The sequence below is a fragment of the Centroberyx affinis genome, unplaced genomic scaffold, assembly GCF_046629955.1.
Source record: "Centroberyx affinis isolate AG114_WGS23_722 - 3 ecotype Tasmania unplaced genomic scaffold, CSIRO-AGI_Caff_v1 ptg004049l_1, whole genome shotgun sequence".
In the NCBI taxonomy this organism is placed as follows: domain Eukaryota; kingdom Metazoa; phylum Chordata; class Actinopteri; order Beryciformes; family Berycidae; genus Centroberyx; species Centroberyx affinis.
In genome coordinates this window covers 477866-496860 of record NW_027281845.1, presented here as the reverse complement: position 1 = coordinate 496860, position 18995 = coordinate 477866, and the positions used below count along the sequence as shown (strand labels likewise).

The 18995-nt window shown below is 38.5% G+C and overlaps 1 protein-coding gene across 1 annotated transcript; it reads right to left on the bottom strand.

The window, feature by feature from the left end:
• Positions 1 to 10040: 10040 nt before the first annotated feature.
• Positions 10041 to 17860, bottom strand: LOC139663566 (immunoglobulin-like and fibronectin type III domain-containing protein 1). The gene is given in 25 exon segments (XM_071542278.1): positions 10041 to 10045; positions 10140 to 10466; positions 10974 to 11270; positions 11624 to 11816; positions 12107 to 12192; positions 12298 to 12606; positions 12725 to 12853; positions 13042 to 13221; positions 13366 to 13662; positions 13802 to 14095; positions 14192 to 14333; positions 14424 to 14548; positions 14643 to 14808; positions 14943 to 15036; positions 15038 to 15206; positions 15359 to 15631; positions 15738 to 15900; positions 16050 to 16163; positions 16333 to 16519; positions 16694 to 16739; positions 16827 to 16868; positions 16980 to 17079; positions 17216 to 17355; positions 17454 to 17576; positions 17809 to 17860. Coding segments are annotated over 25 exon segments (4053 nt in total).
• Between the last annotated feature and the right edge of the window lie 1135 nt (positions 17861 to 18995).

Sequence of the window (18995 nt, the reverse complement as noted above, 5' to 3'; positions counted from 1 at the left end):
CAGAAATGTTACTATTTGTTTAGTAGGCCAATAGTATATGCTAATTATATGCTAATAGGAGCTTCATTCATACCTGTTTTCCTGCTCAAAAGACGGATATACTATACAGGTTTTTATAAGTTATTTAAGACACAAGTTAAGAAATTAATACATTAACAAGATGATGACATTTGTCATCACTGTAGGAGGTGCCGGGTTGCTTTCCATAAGAAACTCTACACCTGCAGCTACGCCTGCTTGTCCTCAAGTGTGGCCTGCCTGTCTCTTTCTTCATTTGGCTTCAACCTTTAGATTGTGGGTAATATGTCTGCTTCAGCAATGTGTAGTTGACATGGTTTGTCAACTTGTTGAGATCGCCACTAAATCTTGGTTTGAAATTGGCATTGAGGGAGCAAAAGACAAAATGGAACATTGCCAGTAATTGCATCAGTACATGTTAGAATTATATAAAGTACAGAAAAAGACAAAATCTAGTTATGAAGCTGATCACATTTGGATTATTTCTGTAACAATTTAATAAAAAATATATAGCACTTTATCTGTGTATGAATAACCTTCATTGGTATTGGGTAGTTATATAACTATTTCTTGATGGTGCCATTGTGGACATTGTGGTCAACTAAATGTTTGCCTGTTAACCCACAGGACTGGAATTTGATCTCTACCTTTTGAGTAAGTTTAGTTAATGCTAATGTAACCTTACATTTAGAGCAACCTTACCAAGTCATTGTTCTTACCTAGACTGCCCCACTAATCAGTTTGCTTGCCTAACCTTATGCTGACCCTGACAAAATAGTTGTTTTACTTTACTACCTCACCTTGACCTTAGATAAGTGTCCATTCAGACAGGGAAAATTAATTCAAGTCTATTAAATTCTGAAATATGAACGTTACCACACTGGTAGTCTATTCAAAACACGATTAGCCCTAGGACAGAATATACAATCATCATAATAGTCTGGTAAAAATGAGCCTAACAGTTTGCCTTAACATGGAATACCACAATATTTAAGAATTCACTTTGTGTTCATGCTGTGTTTCGTCTTGATTGACCAAGACAGTCAATCAATGCTGTGACCCTGATTAATTCCTTCCCAAAGCCAGAAAATGGAGAAAAAACTTTAACCTGTGGATGAATTTAACTGCAGTAAATAGCATGAGTTGGCAACTTTCCAAAGCCATTCTCTATGGCACGGCTCCAGCTTCTACATCTTAATCACAATTCAGGTTCAGGCATTAGCTCTCTGGTAAAGGTGACTATGAGAACACCCAGGGCAGGGGATTGCCTGCGGCTAGAATATATTTCCTGGCGCAGCTCCAGATTTTGCCTGTTACTGACATCACAGTTTGTATTCCTTGAGCTTTGGTTTCTGGCTTCGGAAGAGAGTTGTTCATGTTCACAAATATTGATTGTAATCTGCAAACCCCTCTGCTAATTTGTTTAACCCCCCCACCAAGGAGCTTGTCACAACTTTGTAAAGCTGCAAAAATGAAAAATGTGTGTATTTTGTAAGCAATGCATTATATTTGATTCAATCCAGAAGCAAGGCAATCATGAAAGAAAGCTTTGCACAAGTCAGATAGCCACTCATTTACATTGTAGACATATTGACACTGTTTAGGTGAACATTAGAAACTAAATGAGAATTATTAATTGAGAAAATTCCTTTGCATGCTATTGACATCTCCTAAAATGAAATCCTGCTGATGCATGCTAACTCTAAATGGCAAAAGTAATTTTCCCACGAATATTGATGCTGGGTTGCTCTTGACCTATTTCACAGTCCCAGGAGTTTTAACAAAAAAATGCCAGCTTCCCTGCCATTAGCTACCAGAAAGTGGCACTGCAGAACTAAATCCTGGATGAAGCCAAGCTAGCTTTCTATTTCTCCTGCATAGTTTCATAAGCACACCAGCTATATTATTTGACTGCACTCTCAATGCCATCTCATGTACGCATTGTACAGTAGCTAAGTTGAACCCGATAAAGCTAATTTAGTTTCATAAAGACTGCATCAGATTCTTGACTGGGAAATTGGAACACAGTTGGACATCTATAATATACATGACAAGTTGAATAAATGAAAGCTGACATGAAATTCATCGACATTGATAAATGTTCTACAAAGCATTTGTGTCCTGAATCGGATGTAAATTGTGCTTCCAGTCTATTACATTACTTCCAATGTATTCCATTACCACACTGTGTAGCCTGTTCTCTGTAATGGAAAATTGAATGGAGACAACTATTGTTTCTGGTATGTGTACCAAGTGATTGACCTCTGTCAACCTCTGTTCAACAAATTTTGAATTAATATGAACAACATCTGAAAACAAACCCAGCACCACCCAGTATAGCTGTATGATATTCTAGGGTGTCCAAGGACCGGGGCTGGTGGAGGATGAGCAAACCGGATTGTCATATGATCACAGGTCACATGCCACATAAAACTGTGATCATCCCATCACCAATGTAATGATATGCCTGTAAATCACTGCTGGCTTGACAAGTGAGTCTTACTAAAATCTGCTCAAAATAGCCAATTTAATAACTTTAGAAAAACTGTATTCTAGTGTTCATTACTTTGAGGCAAAAAAGGTACAACATTATACAACATTTAAGTTTGGTTTATAATGCAACTAAATAAGTATCTTTATCTTGACACATCCCTACATGGTTTAGGGCTATACTGTGTGATAATGGATAAAGTATTCACCACAAAAAAAGTTAAAATATGTAATGAAACATTAAATATGATCAATACTTCCTATGACTACAAATCTCATATGCTACTGAACTCAGAATTGTTGGTGACAAATGTTCTCTTCAACACTCAATGCAGGTAGTGAGAATTAAACGTTTTGGTTTTGAAACATTTTAAATCTTGCTGCTCGTGCTTGGCTTCTGACACGGCATTAAGTGAACAGTCTTCTCACAGCGAGGGTTGGTTTTTATGGGTCCGTGTGGCTTGTGCTGCATGCTGCTGTTAATGCGACCAGCTGCTTATGTGACCGGTGCTGAAATACAGCACGGGACAGTATGCGCGGTGACTTAGCCCATCATAAAAATGATTAAAAGCGAGACACTACTAAGGGCATGTTCCGAAAGCTTGTGGCTATCTGGGGACCTGAGCCTAGTGCTATGCGTGTTCAGTAGCTGAGGGTGGTAGGTTTGCTAAATTTGGATTAACACAGAGCTCTCTTTTTGTGTTAGCTTTAGAAAGACTCCACGGTTTCCACTGTTTCTATTTCAGTGGCAGTTACAAGTGGAGAAATAATTGCACAGATGAAGATGGGTTGGGAAGTGTTTTGGTAAATATTTAATTAACGCTTGTATCCTCACTAGGGAGAGCACAAGAAAAGCATATAGAACTGAAGCTAGACTGAAACTAAGATCTCATGGGAAAGGCTTAAATACTTTTTTTCAGCAACTGATAGAACCTTTCCAAGCCATTTAGGTCAGTAGCAACAAAGTCACAACAGTCACCAGTAGCACCATAGTGGTTAATGGCTTTGAAATAACTGCACACATATCAAGATATATACATATGTACTGAATTATGAATATCAATAATTTTTTAAGTAACCACACAATATCCAGTCACATCAGGGGGTTTTTGAGCAGTTACTTTGAACAGTTTTGCGTAGTTACTGTCTTTTGCTGTAAGAAATATAAGTCAGTATATGCATTTACAGGTGAAACTGGTTAAATTGATAGCTTCATGACTTATGAGTTAAACTTATACACCTGACACTTTCACAACATTAGACACTTTGGTGAGCAGTGGGCCTACAAAACTGCAAGCATTCTACTGTACTCTGAACAATGAAGAATAGAGTGAACTATGTATCAAGATAGCTCAATTGTTTTTATTGGCAAATACAACATTCCATAATTTGCTGCAGTAAAGCAGTATTATCTATGGACTGGATGTTATGAGTAAATCAGTCTTAGGGTAAGTATCTTCATAAAGACCTGATGATATGATATGATAAAGACCATACTTAACACCTCCAACTAAGCCTGGTGCTATAGGGGAGATGAGCGATGGACTTACCTCAATACTCCCCTGATCCTCTCGAGTGGTGCTGCTTCCCAGTCTGATATTCGAGTGTTGCCTCCCTGGTCTACAAGCTAATAAATCCTTCCAGGAATGCCAGTGATTCTGCAGCAAGCTCCCACGGTCTCAGACATGGTGCCTGCCAAGCAAGGGAATTGCCTTTTTGTTTCTGGCTTAAACGACAACCCCCAGCAAGGGGAGGAGGGAAAGCCAAGATGGGTACAAGCTTCCCTGAGGGATGACCATGACTTTTATCATTGTGATAGCTAACAAACATTCGCTGTAGCTTCATGTTTACAAATGCATGAGGTCCTTCAGGAGATGTAGCCTAATCTTAAATACATTTGAAACCTGTACGAGGAATGCCACTCAATTCGAGAATCAACATATTATTCTTATGGACAGTGCAATCGGTCTCTGTCAGCATGAATAACTCTTTCCCAAAGCTAAGAGTCACCAAAAAACAGAGATAATACAAAATATCCAAATCCTGGATGTGATACCAATATACAGCCTAAAACTGTTCTGTGGGATGTCAGTGGCAGACTGTTTGTAGATATAAAATGCCTGTCTTAAATTTTACTTTCATGTAGACTCTGTATTATAGTTTTATTATCTCAGAATTGGTGCCATATCCTGATCGCTCCAGAAAGTCACTCTAGATCCTGTCACATTAACATTTTCTATCTTTCGCAATTCATTTTCACTTCATACATTTGGCAAGGCAGAACTTGGCTGGAAACACGTGGAAGTCAGGTATACTTTTGTACTTTTGTTTCTATTGGCTTCTTAGCAGGTTTGGAATGTCAATACATTCATACTTGGCTGTTAGTGCTGAATGCCGACTGCTCATTAAGAAGAAGTAGTCATTTTGTAGTCACTGTTCAGTGGTGACAGCCAAGTATGCTTGTGTTGACACTCTTATGATACCACCAGAACAACAAAAAACACTATATTAATCTTTAGTTTAGATGCACTAATGACTTCAGTTGACACCAACTAAAAATACAGTGTGTTTATTGGGTGTCTGTGAGCAGTCTGGGATAGCAACTGCAAACATAATTCTTGGATAACCCAGCTGCGAAAATGAAGCAACATGTAATCAGCCCGGGATACTTTTCCAAAAAGTGTAATCTGATTAAACTTCAGGGTTTACAGTTACATCTCATTTTAACATGCTTTATTGATAGGGATTTCCACAACATAATTATAATAATGGACGACACAATATGAGTCTGAACAACTGAACCATGTTGTCCCACATGTGATTCCTTTCCTAGAGCACAAATTGGTGCTTTGGACATTAATTGCACACCTTTTGAGGGATTGTAGTGAAATGCACTAGAGTCACAATGGCTTAAATTTGTCTCTGTTGACTTCCTCGATCTTATTACTGTTTTTTGTCAACGTTCATCTCAACTCAAAAAGAATGGTACAACACTCATTTTTGTAATGCATTATGAGGATTTCTCTCTAAAAGGCATCACTTCACCATTGTTAAGTTGTTGGTTGTTAGAAGGCCAATAAGTCAGATTTTTATTGCCCCATAGCACAAAATGACCATTAATATATCCACAGAGGGTTGATAGGGCTATTGATCAATACCAATGGCTCAATGGTTACTTCATCAGCTGCTGACATTTCTGGCTTTCAAAATTCACTTTCTGGTCCGCACTCTGTTTTGAAACAATAACTCCAAACCCACTGGAATTTCAAGACCTTCCCAACCTCCCCCCCTCCCACCTAGCTGCTTTTTAAACTGCTCAGCAACTGGTATCACAAGGCATTTCACCACATATAAGTAATCAGTAACTGTTTGCTTTTCATTGACAGGTTGTCTGTGATCAGTCAATTTAGGTATCAGGAGAAACATTTCTCTCTTGGGAACAATAATGTGTTTAGTAACAAGGCCATACTGTTGTATGACATGGGCATAACTTATTCAAAGCTAAACATCAGAGGTATTTTATGGTGCTCATTAAGTGTAATTAAGCAAGAGTAGTAGGCTTTCTAATTCTAATTTGTCTTAATTTGCCTGAACAGAAGGCTTCCTAATATACCATTTTTTCATTTTTCAGTTTTTTTTTTTAACTGAAAGTATTTACCTCTATGATAGAAGACCCATTGTTGACATAATATTGCAGTCACAATCGCACTTACACATGGTAAGACAATGACTTTACTTAGATACCGGGCTTGAAATTGTCCATTTGCTTGTGCAGTATGCCCTTAGGACATTGTCCCCAAAGAGACCTGACTGTCTGGCTGCACAACTTCCTGAGTACAAGTTCCTGTTGACAGTTGTGGTGCTAGTTGTCTCATGTGTATCTGCAGGCAGCAGGGAGGTTAACATTGTAAAGCTAAAGGTTGCAAGTCCATTGGAATTTAATTTGGGGTTTAACAACCGCACAGCAATGTAATGTGGATTTTGTCAGCCCCTGTGACCAAATATGTGGTCAGATGATTCTTGCAAGCCTGAAATAATAGTGTATGGGCCAGAAATAAGTTGATGTGTCATCAGTCTTAATTCTATTCTAGTCCAAAGATGAGGTGGGCGGCATCAAATCATTAATATTGGCTATGGTAGCTAGGTGTGAAAAAAACATGCAGACTGAGAGGGCAGCTTTTATGTGCTTCCCCTTAACAATGTTGCTATGATTCACCCTTAAAAACAGCTATATCCAATGGAGTTCCTTTGATGAATAAAAGTCAAGTGAAAATTTTACATTTCATCTTCCACTGGCTAAATTTACTTTGTATTGTCGTAAATGTTTTTAGCAGCAGCATTATTATCCCACTATAATATAATATCACATCTTTGTATGAATATCACACTACATGGTAATAGCAACATGTGTTTTCTCAATTTGATGCAGCCTGTATCAATTAAGGATACATGGTAGGATGTTTTCTTTGCAAATTTGTACACAGCATCAGTGTTAATTTAACTCTGAGTGTAAAAATCAAAACTATGCCTTAATCCACACCATCAGAGTTAATTAGATGGTTTTGAACATCTACCCCAGAGCCATATCAGCTCTATGAGGACAAACAACTCTCGGAGCCACACTTGTCATCTCCAAATAATTGTCTTTCAAAAATCAATCTTATTAACACTGGTAAATTTGCTGTGTAGCTACACACTCGTCATCTTCAAAAAGTAAGATCCTTATTTACGTTACTGGTCATTCATATCTCCTCCTGAAGTCTGTGGTACTCTGAAACTTTAAACCATGACACACAGTTATTGTCGTCTTAGCAATGACATTGCTATGCTCAGTTTGAACACGATTGATTGTGTGTTGCGGATATTTCAGGCCATGCTTCCTGTGCCAAGCATCAGGAACTACGACTGTTCTCAGGCATGGGAAGCTGATATGAGAGGCTTAATGTTCTTGAAGGCATTTATTGCAAGGGTCACCAAAGTCAAGAGCTATGAATGCTACCATGCCAAACAATGCTGAACAACATGGCATTACACAACCCAACACTATATACAGTGGTGGAAGAAGTACTGAGATCTTTTACTTAAGTAAAAGTAGCAATACAGCAATGTAAAGATACTCCATTACAAGTAAAAGTCCTGCATTCAAAATCTTACTTAAGTAAAAATACATAAGTATTGGCAGCAAAATGTACTTAGAGTATCAAAGTAAATGTACTAATTATGCAAACTGTCCCCATTTAGAGAGTTATATTTTTCATAAATTATTGGAATATTAATACTGATTTATTGACATACATGTACATGTAAGCAGCATTTTAAAGTTGTCAACGTGAAGCTAATCTTAACAATTTAGCTATACTTTTTGGTAGTCTAATCTATAACAATGCTATTTTATAGTTATTTTATAAAGATGATCAAATGTTTTGAATATAAAATATTGATCTGAAAAGTAACTAGTAACTATAGCTGTGAAATAAATGTAATGGAGTAAAAAGTACAATATTTCCCTCTAAAATGTAGTGAGGTAAAGTACAAGTACCTCAAAATTGTACTTAAGTAGAGTACTTGAGTAAATGTACTTAGTTACTTTCCACCACTGACTATATCTTTGACATGGGCAAAGATAGCCCCATCTATTTGTTAGCAGATTCTAGTCATAGTAATAATCAGAAGTGCTGTAACTACTCTCTATGTAAAATTAGACTAAAAATGGCATGGATGGGATGTTTGTTTTTTTTCTGGCTGATTGGGGAAAATAACTTTCAGCCTCCATGTCATTTTTTGTTCTCAAAGGAAAAAGGTCTTTTTAATTTGCCATATGGAAGAAAAACACAACGACACCCCATATTTGTAATGCTTTTTCTTAGTAGAACCCTACCAGGAGTTTCAAAATAGACATGTGGTACAGAAAGTATGTGAATGGTTTACAGGCTTTTAAATGTCAAAGTTGGTACATTAATGTCCCAGTAAAGACATGTGTCAATAATCGCAGGGAAAACACATGTGGCTACTGATAATATTAGTTATGTCCTGCAGCTTTACACGGGAAGATGGACAAATGTTTGCAAGGTTACACTCAGTCATGCGTGTGAATTTTTATCATTTATGACTTTCCATAATTGACTCACAATATCCCCTGAAAGCGCACAACCACATGCTCACAGTAAAAGAGAAATTTGAAGCCTTGTGACAGTTGGCAAAACAAAAGCAACACGTGTCAAACTACAGTATGGCCCGGACACAGGCACAGTGGAATGTGGTAGCAGCATGCAGGGCCACTTCATAGTCAAATACAGCTCAAGTATAGCTAAAAATATGACATGTGTTATTGCTTGATTTTCTGACTTTGATGTAAAATACTTGAATCTTATGATGTCTTAGAATTGGACATAGGCTATACTACTCAAAACTAGGTATACATTTTTTTTTTTTAGAATAATGAAAAACAAAGCTGTATTTTAGTAATTCTTAACTTTTTTTTCATCTTAACAAAACATATATTAATAATTTATATAAAATGTATACCCACCTTTGAAACACCTGGTGTATTCCAAAACCAGGAACTTGAAACTTGTGGTGCTAATTTGAGCCAAAGTGGGTTAATTCTGGGTGTATTGAAGATGAGTGGGGAGTTGTGTCTAAAACAGATACGGGCAAGAGAGAAGGTCTCTGGCTCCCTCTGTTTATTGACGTCATCTCTGAGCACAGACATTTTCAGAATAACATGATGCTTGTTTTTCTATAGCAATGGATAATTTTCCATGACTGGATTCAGCTTATGTGAGAGACAAGTAGAAGTCATTGTGGAACAGATAACATGATTTATTTACATTTAGTCTGGCATGAATAATAATAAGACACACAGTTAAATGCACTCTGAACCAAGGCCATATTGTCTTTAATTTTCCATCAAGTAGTAAGTACAGTAAAATCAGCTTGTTTCCAGTCCCATCCAGAAAACATCAGAGGAAATGAGCAAAAGTAATAACATCTCGGGCAAAAAAAAAATCAATGAAGACCTCTGGATGCCAAACTGGCATATCAACTTGAATCTGAAATGTCTCTTGTCAAAGTGCTGTAGGCGTCCAATAAGGAAATTGAATACAATTTGTTCACAAATGCAACTGATTATTAGGCTTCTCTCTTTCTTTCTTTCTTTCTTTCTTTCTTTCTTTCTTTCTTTCTTTCTTTCTTTCTTTCTTTCTTTCTTTCTTTCTTTCTTTCTTTCTCAGTCTCTTGTTCTTCCTTTTTTTCCAATCAATCTTTCTTCTTCTCTTTCTTCCTCTTTTTTCATCTATCTATCTATCTATCTATCTATCTATCTATCTATCTATCTATCTATCTATCTATCTATCTATCTATCTATCTATCTATCTATCTATCTATCTATCTATCTATCTATCTATCTATCTATCTATCTTCACATTTAATACAATTTTAACACAAACACAAATAACATAGCAGGTTTCAACTCGGCAATCATTTACATTCCATTCATTCCGAGTGCCGTGGAGAAGGACCATGGCATCACCTTAATCTGAAAGAGGAAGGATAGGAAAACATTTAAAGACATAGCCAATAGTAGTAACATCAGTCCCACAGTGTACAAATGACTGTATGGGTGTTTTTACCTTTAACAGTGAGTTTGGTTGCACACTCCACTCTGCCCAGAGGGTTTTCTGCACTGACTGTGTATTCCCCGTTATCCTTGGCCCCAACTCTGAGTATTACCATGGAGCAGACCCCACAGGTATTAGAAATATAGTAGTTGGTGTTGGTGTTGAGGCTGATGTTATTTCGGTACCAGGTAACATGGGGTCTGGGATTTCCTGTCACAGCACAACTCATGTAGCACTCGTAGCTCTCTGGACTGGTGTGCATTCTTAGTGGAACGGAGAACGATGGCGGTGCCTCAAAGCTGCAGCTCTTGGAGTTGGGTAAAATCAGACTGAATTTTTCTGGATGGATTAGAGGGGAAAAAAAAGGAAAGAAAAGTTACAACAAAAAGGAAACATAATGATGACTATATTTTGCATTGCTTTTTTCCCATGCCTTTTGAGGTATTATATACACAAGGCACACAAAACACTCCAGTACGCACAGCAGCAACAATTATCGGCTCCAACCTGCTCGCTGTCTCTGCCATATGCTCCACCCGTATGCAACATAAAGTCGTGAAGGTGTTCTCACCCAGCCAATTCATATTCTTTATCTATCCTTCTGGAAGAAGGCTAAGATCTACCAGGACGAGAGTGTCTTGGTTTCATCACAGCACCTTTTTGATTGCGCTTTGAAACTTTTTGCACTTATATAGTGTTATGCACATACTGTAGGTCTACTAACTGTCCTTTCCTGACTGGTTTGTGTATGTATTATCCAGTATATACACCTATGTAGACCTATATAGACACATTGGTTGAAATGACAATAAACTACTAATCTTGATTCACTCTGTTTAAACCTGCCTTTCTTTTTGTTCACTTCCCAGGTTGCTGACTCAGAGGGTTTGGAAAGCCCCATGTCATTTTTGGCATAGACCCGGAAGTAATACTGCCTTCCTGGCATGATGTTGATGGCAGTAAACTTGTTATTGAAGAGATGGTCAGCCACAGTTTGCCAAGTGCGTTTAATGGAGTCGCGCTTGGTGATCATGTAGTGCAGCCTGTCGTCTCTCTTCTCATCTGGAGAGGGAGTCCAGGAGACTGTCACTGTTCCTGGCACGTTCTCGTCCAGCTCCACAGGGCCTGGAGGCTTCGGATCATCTAGAAACAGGTAGGACACATTCCTTAAGACAAATTTAGTGTACAGTTTCACGCTTTAAATTTATGCCCAAAAAAGAAGGAATACCTGCACACTGAATCTGGCTCCCTGTAATCTTTACTTGCGCCATGCTTCGATCTAAAGTATGCGTCAGCTGGTGAAGACCCACTTTGTTTTAAACATTGCACCAGTAAAAGTTACTGAGAACAAGATTCTGTGTATGGGAATTATTTCCATTATTTAGCATTGACTTCTGTTTACCTTGCACCTGCAAATTCACCCGCAAATTCATACGGCCTTGGCAATCATTTAACTTTTAATTGGTGTGGATAAGCTGAGATTTTTTTCACTGTACCTGTGACTCGTATCTCAACACTGAAGGTCTCCTGTCCAACAAGGTTCTTGACAATGATTGTGTAGATCCCTGTGTCAGAGCGCTCCGATGAGGGGATGATGAGCTGCGATGATGTGTCCGCATTGCTTACTGTCACACGCTTGGATGCAGGCACGCCATCCTTGAGCCACATAATATTCGGTATTGGAGAGGCCTGCCAACAACAGCACATACAGGGGGAAGATCTGGGTTTATACTTCTCTGCAGCATGTGTCTCTTTCTGTGGTTGTATAGCCATGCAACTACATGCATGTGTACTAATGAACTCATGAATTAATGAATAAGTAGCCCGTATGAAGTATTTGCATTGGCATTAGTTGTAGAGCGGCACACTTAAATAGGAAAGTACAGAGGTGTGATATTTGCCTGAGATGGGAATTTCCATTGAATAACATGATTAGGCATTTTTACATTCATAAGTTTTGTATGATTATTACACTGAACCTCAAAGTTGATGTTGACTCGGACAGAGTTCCCAGCTCTCACTACCATGAAGCTCTTCATTTTGCGGTCAGTGAATTTCGGTCTCACTGTAACAATGTTGAAAATGTCAATATTAATGACTGATTAATTGATCGCAAATTGATGTATCTTGACAATTGACTGTGGAGAATTGACAATTTATGTGGACTCACCTGGAGGAGGCATTGCAATGATGTAGTTGTCCAGTTCTTGAGGCTCACCATCTCCACCTTCATTGGTAGCAATTACTCTCACCCAGTACATGGCCATTGACTTTAAACCCATAATAGTATAGGAGGTCATAATGATAGCATTAGAGTTACAGCGACCCCATTCTGGGTTTTCTGCTGGTCTGAGCTCCACAAAGTATCCCTTGGCCTCATCTTGGACCCCTTCTTCCTCTGTGGGTTTGGTCCATGCCAGCGATAAGGTGGTATAGGTGGAGTCTGTCACCTTCAGGTCAATAACTTTACCAGGCGGCTCTGAAAGCGTACATAAAGCATATAGCCTAATCTATGTAGGTTATAACTCTATGCAGTGATCTTAATCCATATTGAGACAGCTACAATATACAGTATTTGTTTTTGGCCTAGAACTCACTCTTTGGATCTCTTGCGAATACAAATTCTGAAGGCGGGCTTGCCTCTCCAGCACCGGAGATGTTGACAGCTGCTACACGGAACTCATACTCAATCCCTTCAACCACATCCTTCACTGCATGCGTTTTACCTGTTGGCATGTCAAAGGGTATGGGTTAGGTTTTTTTTTTTTTTTATTGTTGTTTTTTACCACTTCCATAATATAAGAATGAAAGAAAGCACATCTCACTTGACAAGTCCACATCTCAAATCCAACTTGTAACAAATAAATGAACATATTGAACATAGCATGAGTCGACAATTCTGAAATGGTCCTACCCTTAATGGGCTCATCGGGTGGGTTGACGGGGCCCCACAGATTGCTGCCATTCTTGCGTTTCTCCAAGTTGTATCCCAAAATGTTGGTTCCTCCAGTGTTAGAAGGAGGAGACCAAGCAAGATTGATGCAGTCTTTGAAGGCACTAACAATTTTGGGTGCAGTTGGTGGTCCAGGGTATGCTAAAGGATGATAAAACAGAAGACACATTATTTCTTTTTAACTGCCTGACACAAAACCTTTCTCTATAGCACTTGTTAGTTTATATTCAAGACACTTTGACACACTTTCACAAAATATTGTCATGTTCTTGTAAGAAGGCTCACCCTTTGTCCCTGCCTGAATATCATCTGTCTCCATCATTTCACTGGTGCCTTGTTCAGTTTCAGCCCTGATGTGGTAGCAGTACTTTCTGCCATGATCCACATCAGTGTCCCTGTATTTAGGTTCTGGACCAATCTTGCCCAGTTTCTTCCAGCTGTTTCGGCCGATTTGCTGGCGCTCCAGAATGTAGTTGGTAATGGGAGATCCACCAGTGTCTTTGGGCAGCCTCCATTTGAAATCAATGCAAGTTGCTGAACTTTCAATGATATCCACAGGGCCTTGGGGCGGTGTTGGTTTACCTGTGGTCAAACACAGTGATATGTTGCAACTGGTATTCTGGATACAGTAAGGGAATGCTAAATAGAAAAACCTTACATTTTTCATTTGCCAGTTTTATATAGAATGGAGAACATATTGTGTGCAAATCATTGCACTTACCCAATACAGTTAGCTGGGAGAGGGCTTCAGTTGTTCCACATTCATTTTTAATCTTAATCTTTATTTCTCCTGTGGCTTTGCGCTGGCACTTGGTTAGCAGGAGGCGGCTGTGTGAGGAAGACTTCTCAATCTTGATATGAGTGTCCTCCAGCAGCTCCTCACCCTCATTGTACCACTGGATCTTCATTGGTTCCCGGCCCACAAAGGACAGCTTGAAGGCTGCATTTTGGCCAACTTTGATTATGACAGGCTTTGAGAACTCACTAAGGTCATCAGGGTTGATTCGGGGTGGATCTGGAAGAAAAACACTTGTTAATATGTAGCTCAAAAGCATAGTGTTGTGTTCTACATGTTCAGTTAGGTGTCCCAACTCCACTTGGATTTTATTACCTTCAACATTTAGCATAGCTTCTGTTTTACGTCCATCAGCTTCAAATCTGTATTTTCCAGCATCTTCCTCTTTGCAGTTTTTGACTATTAGTTTGTGATGAGCCCCATCTTTAACAATACAGATATCATCTGTTGCTGTTATCTGAAATGCACAAACACACATTTAAATCTGCGAAGATAAAAGGTAAAATCAATTACTTTATTCCATCAACACTTATGTTATCTTCCTCACCTCGTTCCCATCTTTGTACCAGACTCCATCACAATCCTCACTGCTCAGCTTGCAGACAAGTTCTGCCTCAGTACCAATGACAGCAGTTACATCTGACAGTCCGCAGGTGAAATATACTCCTGGGTCTAAAGGTAATAAAAAAAAAGAAGGTTAGCTGGGAACAGAAATATCTGAGCAGCATAGCAGTACTTAGAATTTAATTACTATGATGTCTCTCACCAATGACTGTATCGGGGACTAGAGGGCCTGTTCTCACTCTTTTTCTCTTCTCTTGAACAGGAGCTCCATCCTCTTCCTCCTCTGCATGTTCTTCACCTTTTATCTCTTCTGCTTCGTTAGGCTCAGATGCTGACTCTGCTGACTCTGATGACGTAGGTTCACCTGGCTCAGACCCGTCTTCTTTCTTAGACTTTTGCTTTGGCTTTTTCTTTTTGGCATCTGCTGTCGTACTCTGTTTGGCTGTTGCTCCTTCTGCTGCTACTTCTGCACCTCCTGCTACTTCTGCACCTCCTGCTGCACCTCCTGCTGCTGCTGCGGCTTCTGCTGCTGCTGCGGCTTCCGCTGCTGTGGCGGCGGCTTCCGCTGCCGCAGCCGCGGCTGCTGCTGCAGCGGCAGCGGCCGCAGCTTCTGCCTCTGCCTTTGCCTTTGCAATCAATTCATCTCTCTCCTTTTGTAGCTTAGCCTGTTGCTCCTGAGCGATCTTCAATAGATCTGCTCCGCCACCACCTGCTTGAGTTGTTCTGCGGGCTTTCTTCTTTCCACGCATGTTTGGGTCATCATCAGCTAATGAAAATTATACCATTCCAAAGTTTGTTTAATGTTATAAGGGCACATTTTTAATATTTGATTAAAAAAATATAGACACATGTGATATAGATTGATAAATGTGATGTGAAAGACTGAAAAAGGGAGAATTTAATATATGCAAACTATACCTTCCACTATAAGCCAGGCATTGCAGGATTTCATTCCAGCCACAGCTGCGTAAATTCCTTTGTCCAATTGCAGGCAGTCCTTGACCACCAATCTATGAATCAACATGTCCTCTGACACACTGATGTCATATTTGTCCCCTTGCTCCAGAGTGGTATTCTTTCCCGTCCACGTAATCTTTGTCAGGGGCTGTGAGATGACGCATTCAAAGACAGCATCCTCTCTTTCCAGGGCCTTCACCTCTTGAATCTTGACCAAAAAGTCTACATTGGGAACTACATGAAAAAGAGCATTTAATTTAATCATTGTATTCTCTACTGTGACGTTGTGTAGAAACCAAAGTACAATGAAGTAAATAATTAAATTGGCGCATCATCTTACGTTTGAAGTCAGTTGAGAAGATCTTAACTCCATCAACTTCCACTTGGTATAATCCAGCATCCTCTGGGTTAATACCATTGATGCTGAACACAAACTTCTTTCCTAATTGCTTCAATCCGTGCTTTACCTCTGTCTCGGCACTATAAGGAATCATAACTCCATCCTGTTCAAAAATATGAAATCATATATGGTGTGTGCAATATGTGTCTGCCTGTGTGTATATGTGATACCTATCACATAATTTGTAATATAACTTTCAATGTTTTCAGTCAATTGATTTGAAAAAAATAAACATTTAAATTGAAACCTCACCTTGTACAGGAAGATTTTGCTGGTAGGGTCTTTGAGTGACATTTCAAGTTCAAACTCTGCAGCACCAGTGGGTTTGAGTTCAATGGGCTTTAGGTTGCATAGTCTTTCGACAACCTACAGTAATTGGAATCAGACATTTTAAAATAATCAAAGTATATTAAATTGACTCAGAGAAAATCATTTTGCTATTTATATTTCTTAGAACGTGGTATTCTATCTGTTGTATTATCTTAGATTTTATGCAGTGTCTTCATATTAATACTTGGTTGAAGCTGAAACAAACCTTTTCTTGCTCTTCCTCCCTTTCTTTCTTCTTCTCGTTCAGTTTCTTCAGCATCCATCGGAAATCAGTGACTCCAAACTGGGAACAGATGCTCTCATAGTCTTTCTTGTCTGCACTCATCAAGAGGTCCCAAAACCTTTCATCAGTTTCTGGGTCTTTTTTCTCTTCTTTGGACTCAGTGTCAATTCTTTAAAGAAAGAGAACCAATTAATTAGTTCAAAAGTTATTTCATCCATCTTTGTTCCACTTTGGTATGTTGATAAATAATGTAATGCAAATTCAGTGACTCAAGTGATACATGTCAAAATGTATTGGGTCATTTTGTACTAACCCTAGCCCATTTGACTTAGGTCCTACTTACCTATTTTTTAAGGCCTTCTTAAAATCCTCAGGTGTCTCTCGTATAGCTACAATTAAACCAAAAGCACGGTTATAATTTCCATTAAATAAATGAATCACATGGCATTGTTATAAGACAAATGCAGGTTGTGTACCTGTCCTTGATTGTTGCATGGCTCTGCTCTTTTTATAACCAACTAAAATGGGAAAAAAGAAGAGATAGGAGAAAAAGCAAGTGAGAGGCACTGCATGGTAAAATCAGTTCTGAATCAATACATAATGGATTAAAGGTTAATGGATTTCATCACCTTCAATAACATTGAGGGCAGCAGTGACAACAGCTTTTCCATATTCATTTCTGGCAAAGCATTTGTAGGTGTCAGCTTGATCTGGGGATACATCTGGCATCTATGAAAATAGACTAATATCATTATATTTTGGAAGACCAAGAGTGGGGGGATAAACTGTTGATCATTCTGTTTGATTTATTGATCCATCAATCTTTATTTATCTGAATGAACATTCTTTGTCACAGTGATCTCACCTGTAGCTGATGTTCACCAGAATTTGCGTCGTACATGATTATGAATCTTTCTGGATCAGAAATTTCCCCATTATTTCTCTCCCAAGTCACAGTAGGTGTTGGATTTCCAACAATTATTGCTTTGAAAATAGCAAGTTTTCCTACAGGAAAGAAAGTATGTACATTTGTGTTAGCTTTAGAAACATTTGAACAGAATCATTGTATTAAAGAAATGAGCTTGTGCATGTGATTACCATACCTTCTTGAATAGTTAGAGCGATGGGTTTGCGAGTGAAATCTGGGGTGGTCGTGCCTTCAGGTAATTGTTCCACAAATTGGGTAATCATAACCCCAGGCACCCTTGACCTCTTTTTAATTCTCACTGTCATGAAGTGAGATAAATAACATTTGTAAATTGAATGTGTGAATAACTTTATTAAATTCAATATATGATAAATTTGACTTCATGCTGTGTCTCTAAATATGATATATACAGTGTTTTGTTAGTTTTGAAACATGTAAACAATTTCTTGGGACAAGTTTAGTTAACAGATATTTTTGACAGTCATTTATATTGAAAGTTGGGATTTCAAAACATAGCTATCTTTACTTACCCTGCCCTGGAGCAGTTGGCTCCTCATCCTTAGCTTTCCGTATCTTAAACATCTTGGTTTAGACAACAGCTTCTCTGTTAAAGAATATCACAAGGAGAAACTTTTTTTAAGTGAACACTTAACATAAGCCAGAAATCTTAAATTCATTTAGAAATCATTTCAAATAAAGTCCACAGTTTGAACTATGTTAATGTAGTTGTCACTTTGAAGTTCGTTGACCTCCAAAAAATTTATATTTATAATCTCATAACAACACAGAGAAAAAGGTTGACATGACTATTATGTTGATGGCAAAATACTTTGGACTTTGCATGCAGTGTGGAGCTGTAGACAAGACTTGACCGCTGTTAGTAACTATGAGAATCCCCATCTGTCTGACATGCAGGCGGACTGAATCAGCAACGGGTATCACTTACTCATGGATTTAGGCAGTATGTCTGCCTTTGGAATGTGATGTTGACACATTTTGAGTAAACCCTGGTCTTGGTGAGAGTGTAATGATATAATTGGACGTGTTTATAAGTGGGTTTTGGTGTAAAAGAATGTGAGTAATTTAGCACATTCTCCCTTTAAAAATAAATATCTACCATTTTGTTTAAAGTTACAATTACTCCTAACAAATAAAATGTTTTCTTCAAAAACTAGATATCAACCATTTAAAAAATGCAGACCTTTCTGAGGATAAGAGTGTCTTTATTCATTGGATTTATAGGAGTTTGGGATGATGTTCAAATTAAAATAAGGAAATATAAATGTTCTAGCCAACAGTGCAAATCTATTTAAAGATCTACATTACAGGCAAATGGTGTAATGCTCCCTGAGTTAGTAATTCAATCTGGACTGTAAATGAAAGAGTTCCTGTGATCACAAAATACTTAGCATGCCCTAAGTAGGTTCCCGCAAGTGACCTGCCTAATTTTGCGCGCAATAGGTCACATACCTCATAAAACTATCTATCACCAACCCGGAAGTGACGCAAGTGTCTGACTGCAAGTGGAACAGGCTAGATTGCTCATAAGCAGCTTTGCAGATTTAGCCCTAAATAATCAGAAAAATTGGGAGAAAAGGTGCGGCTGGCAGAATTTCAGATTTTGGTGCTTGAAGTTTTTTTCTTCTATATAAAGTGCATGTGATTAATCAAGTATCACCATAACATATTTGTGGAGCGAGAAGCAATCTTTAATCAC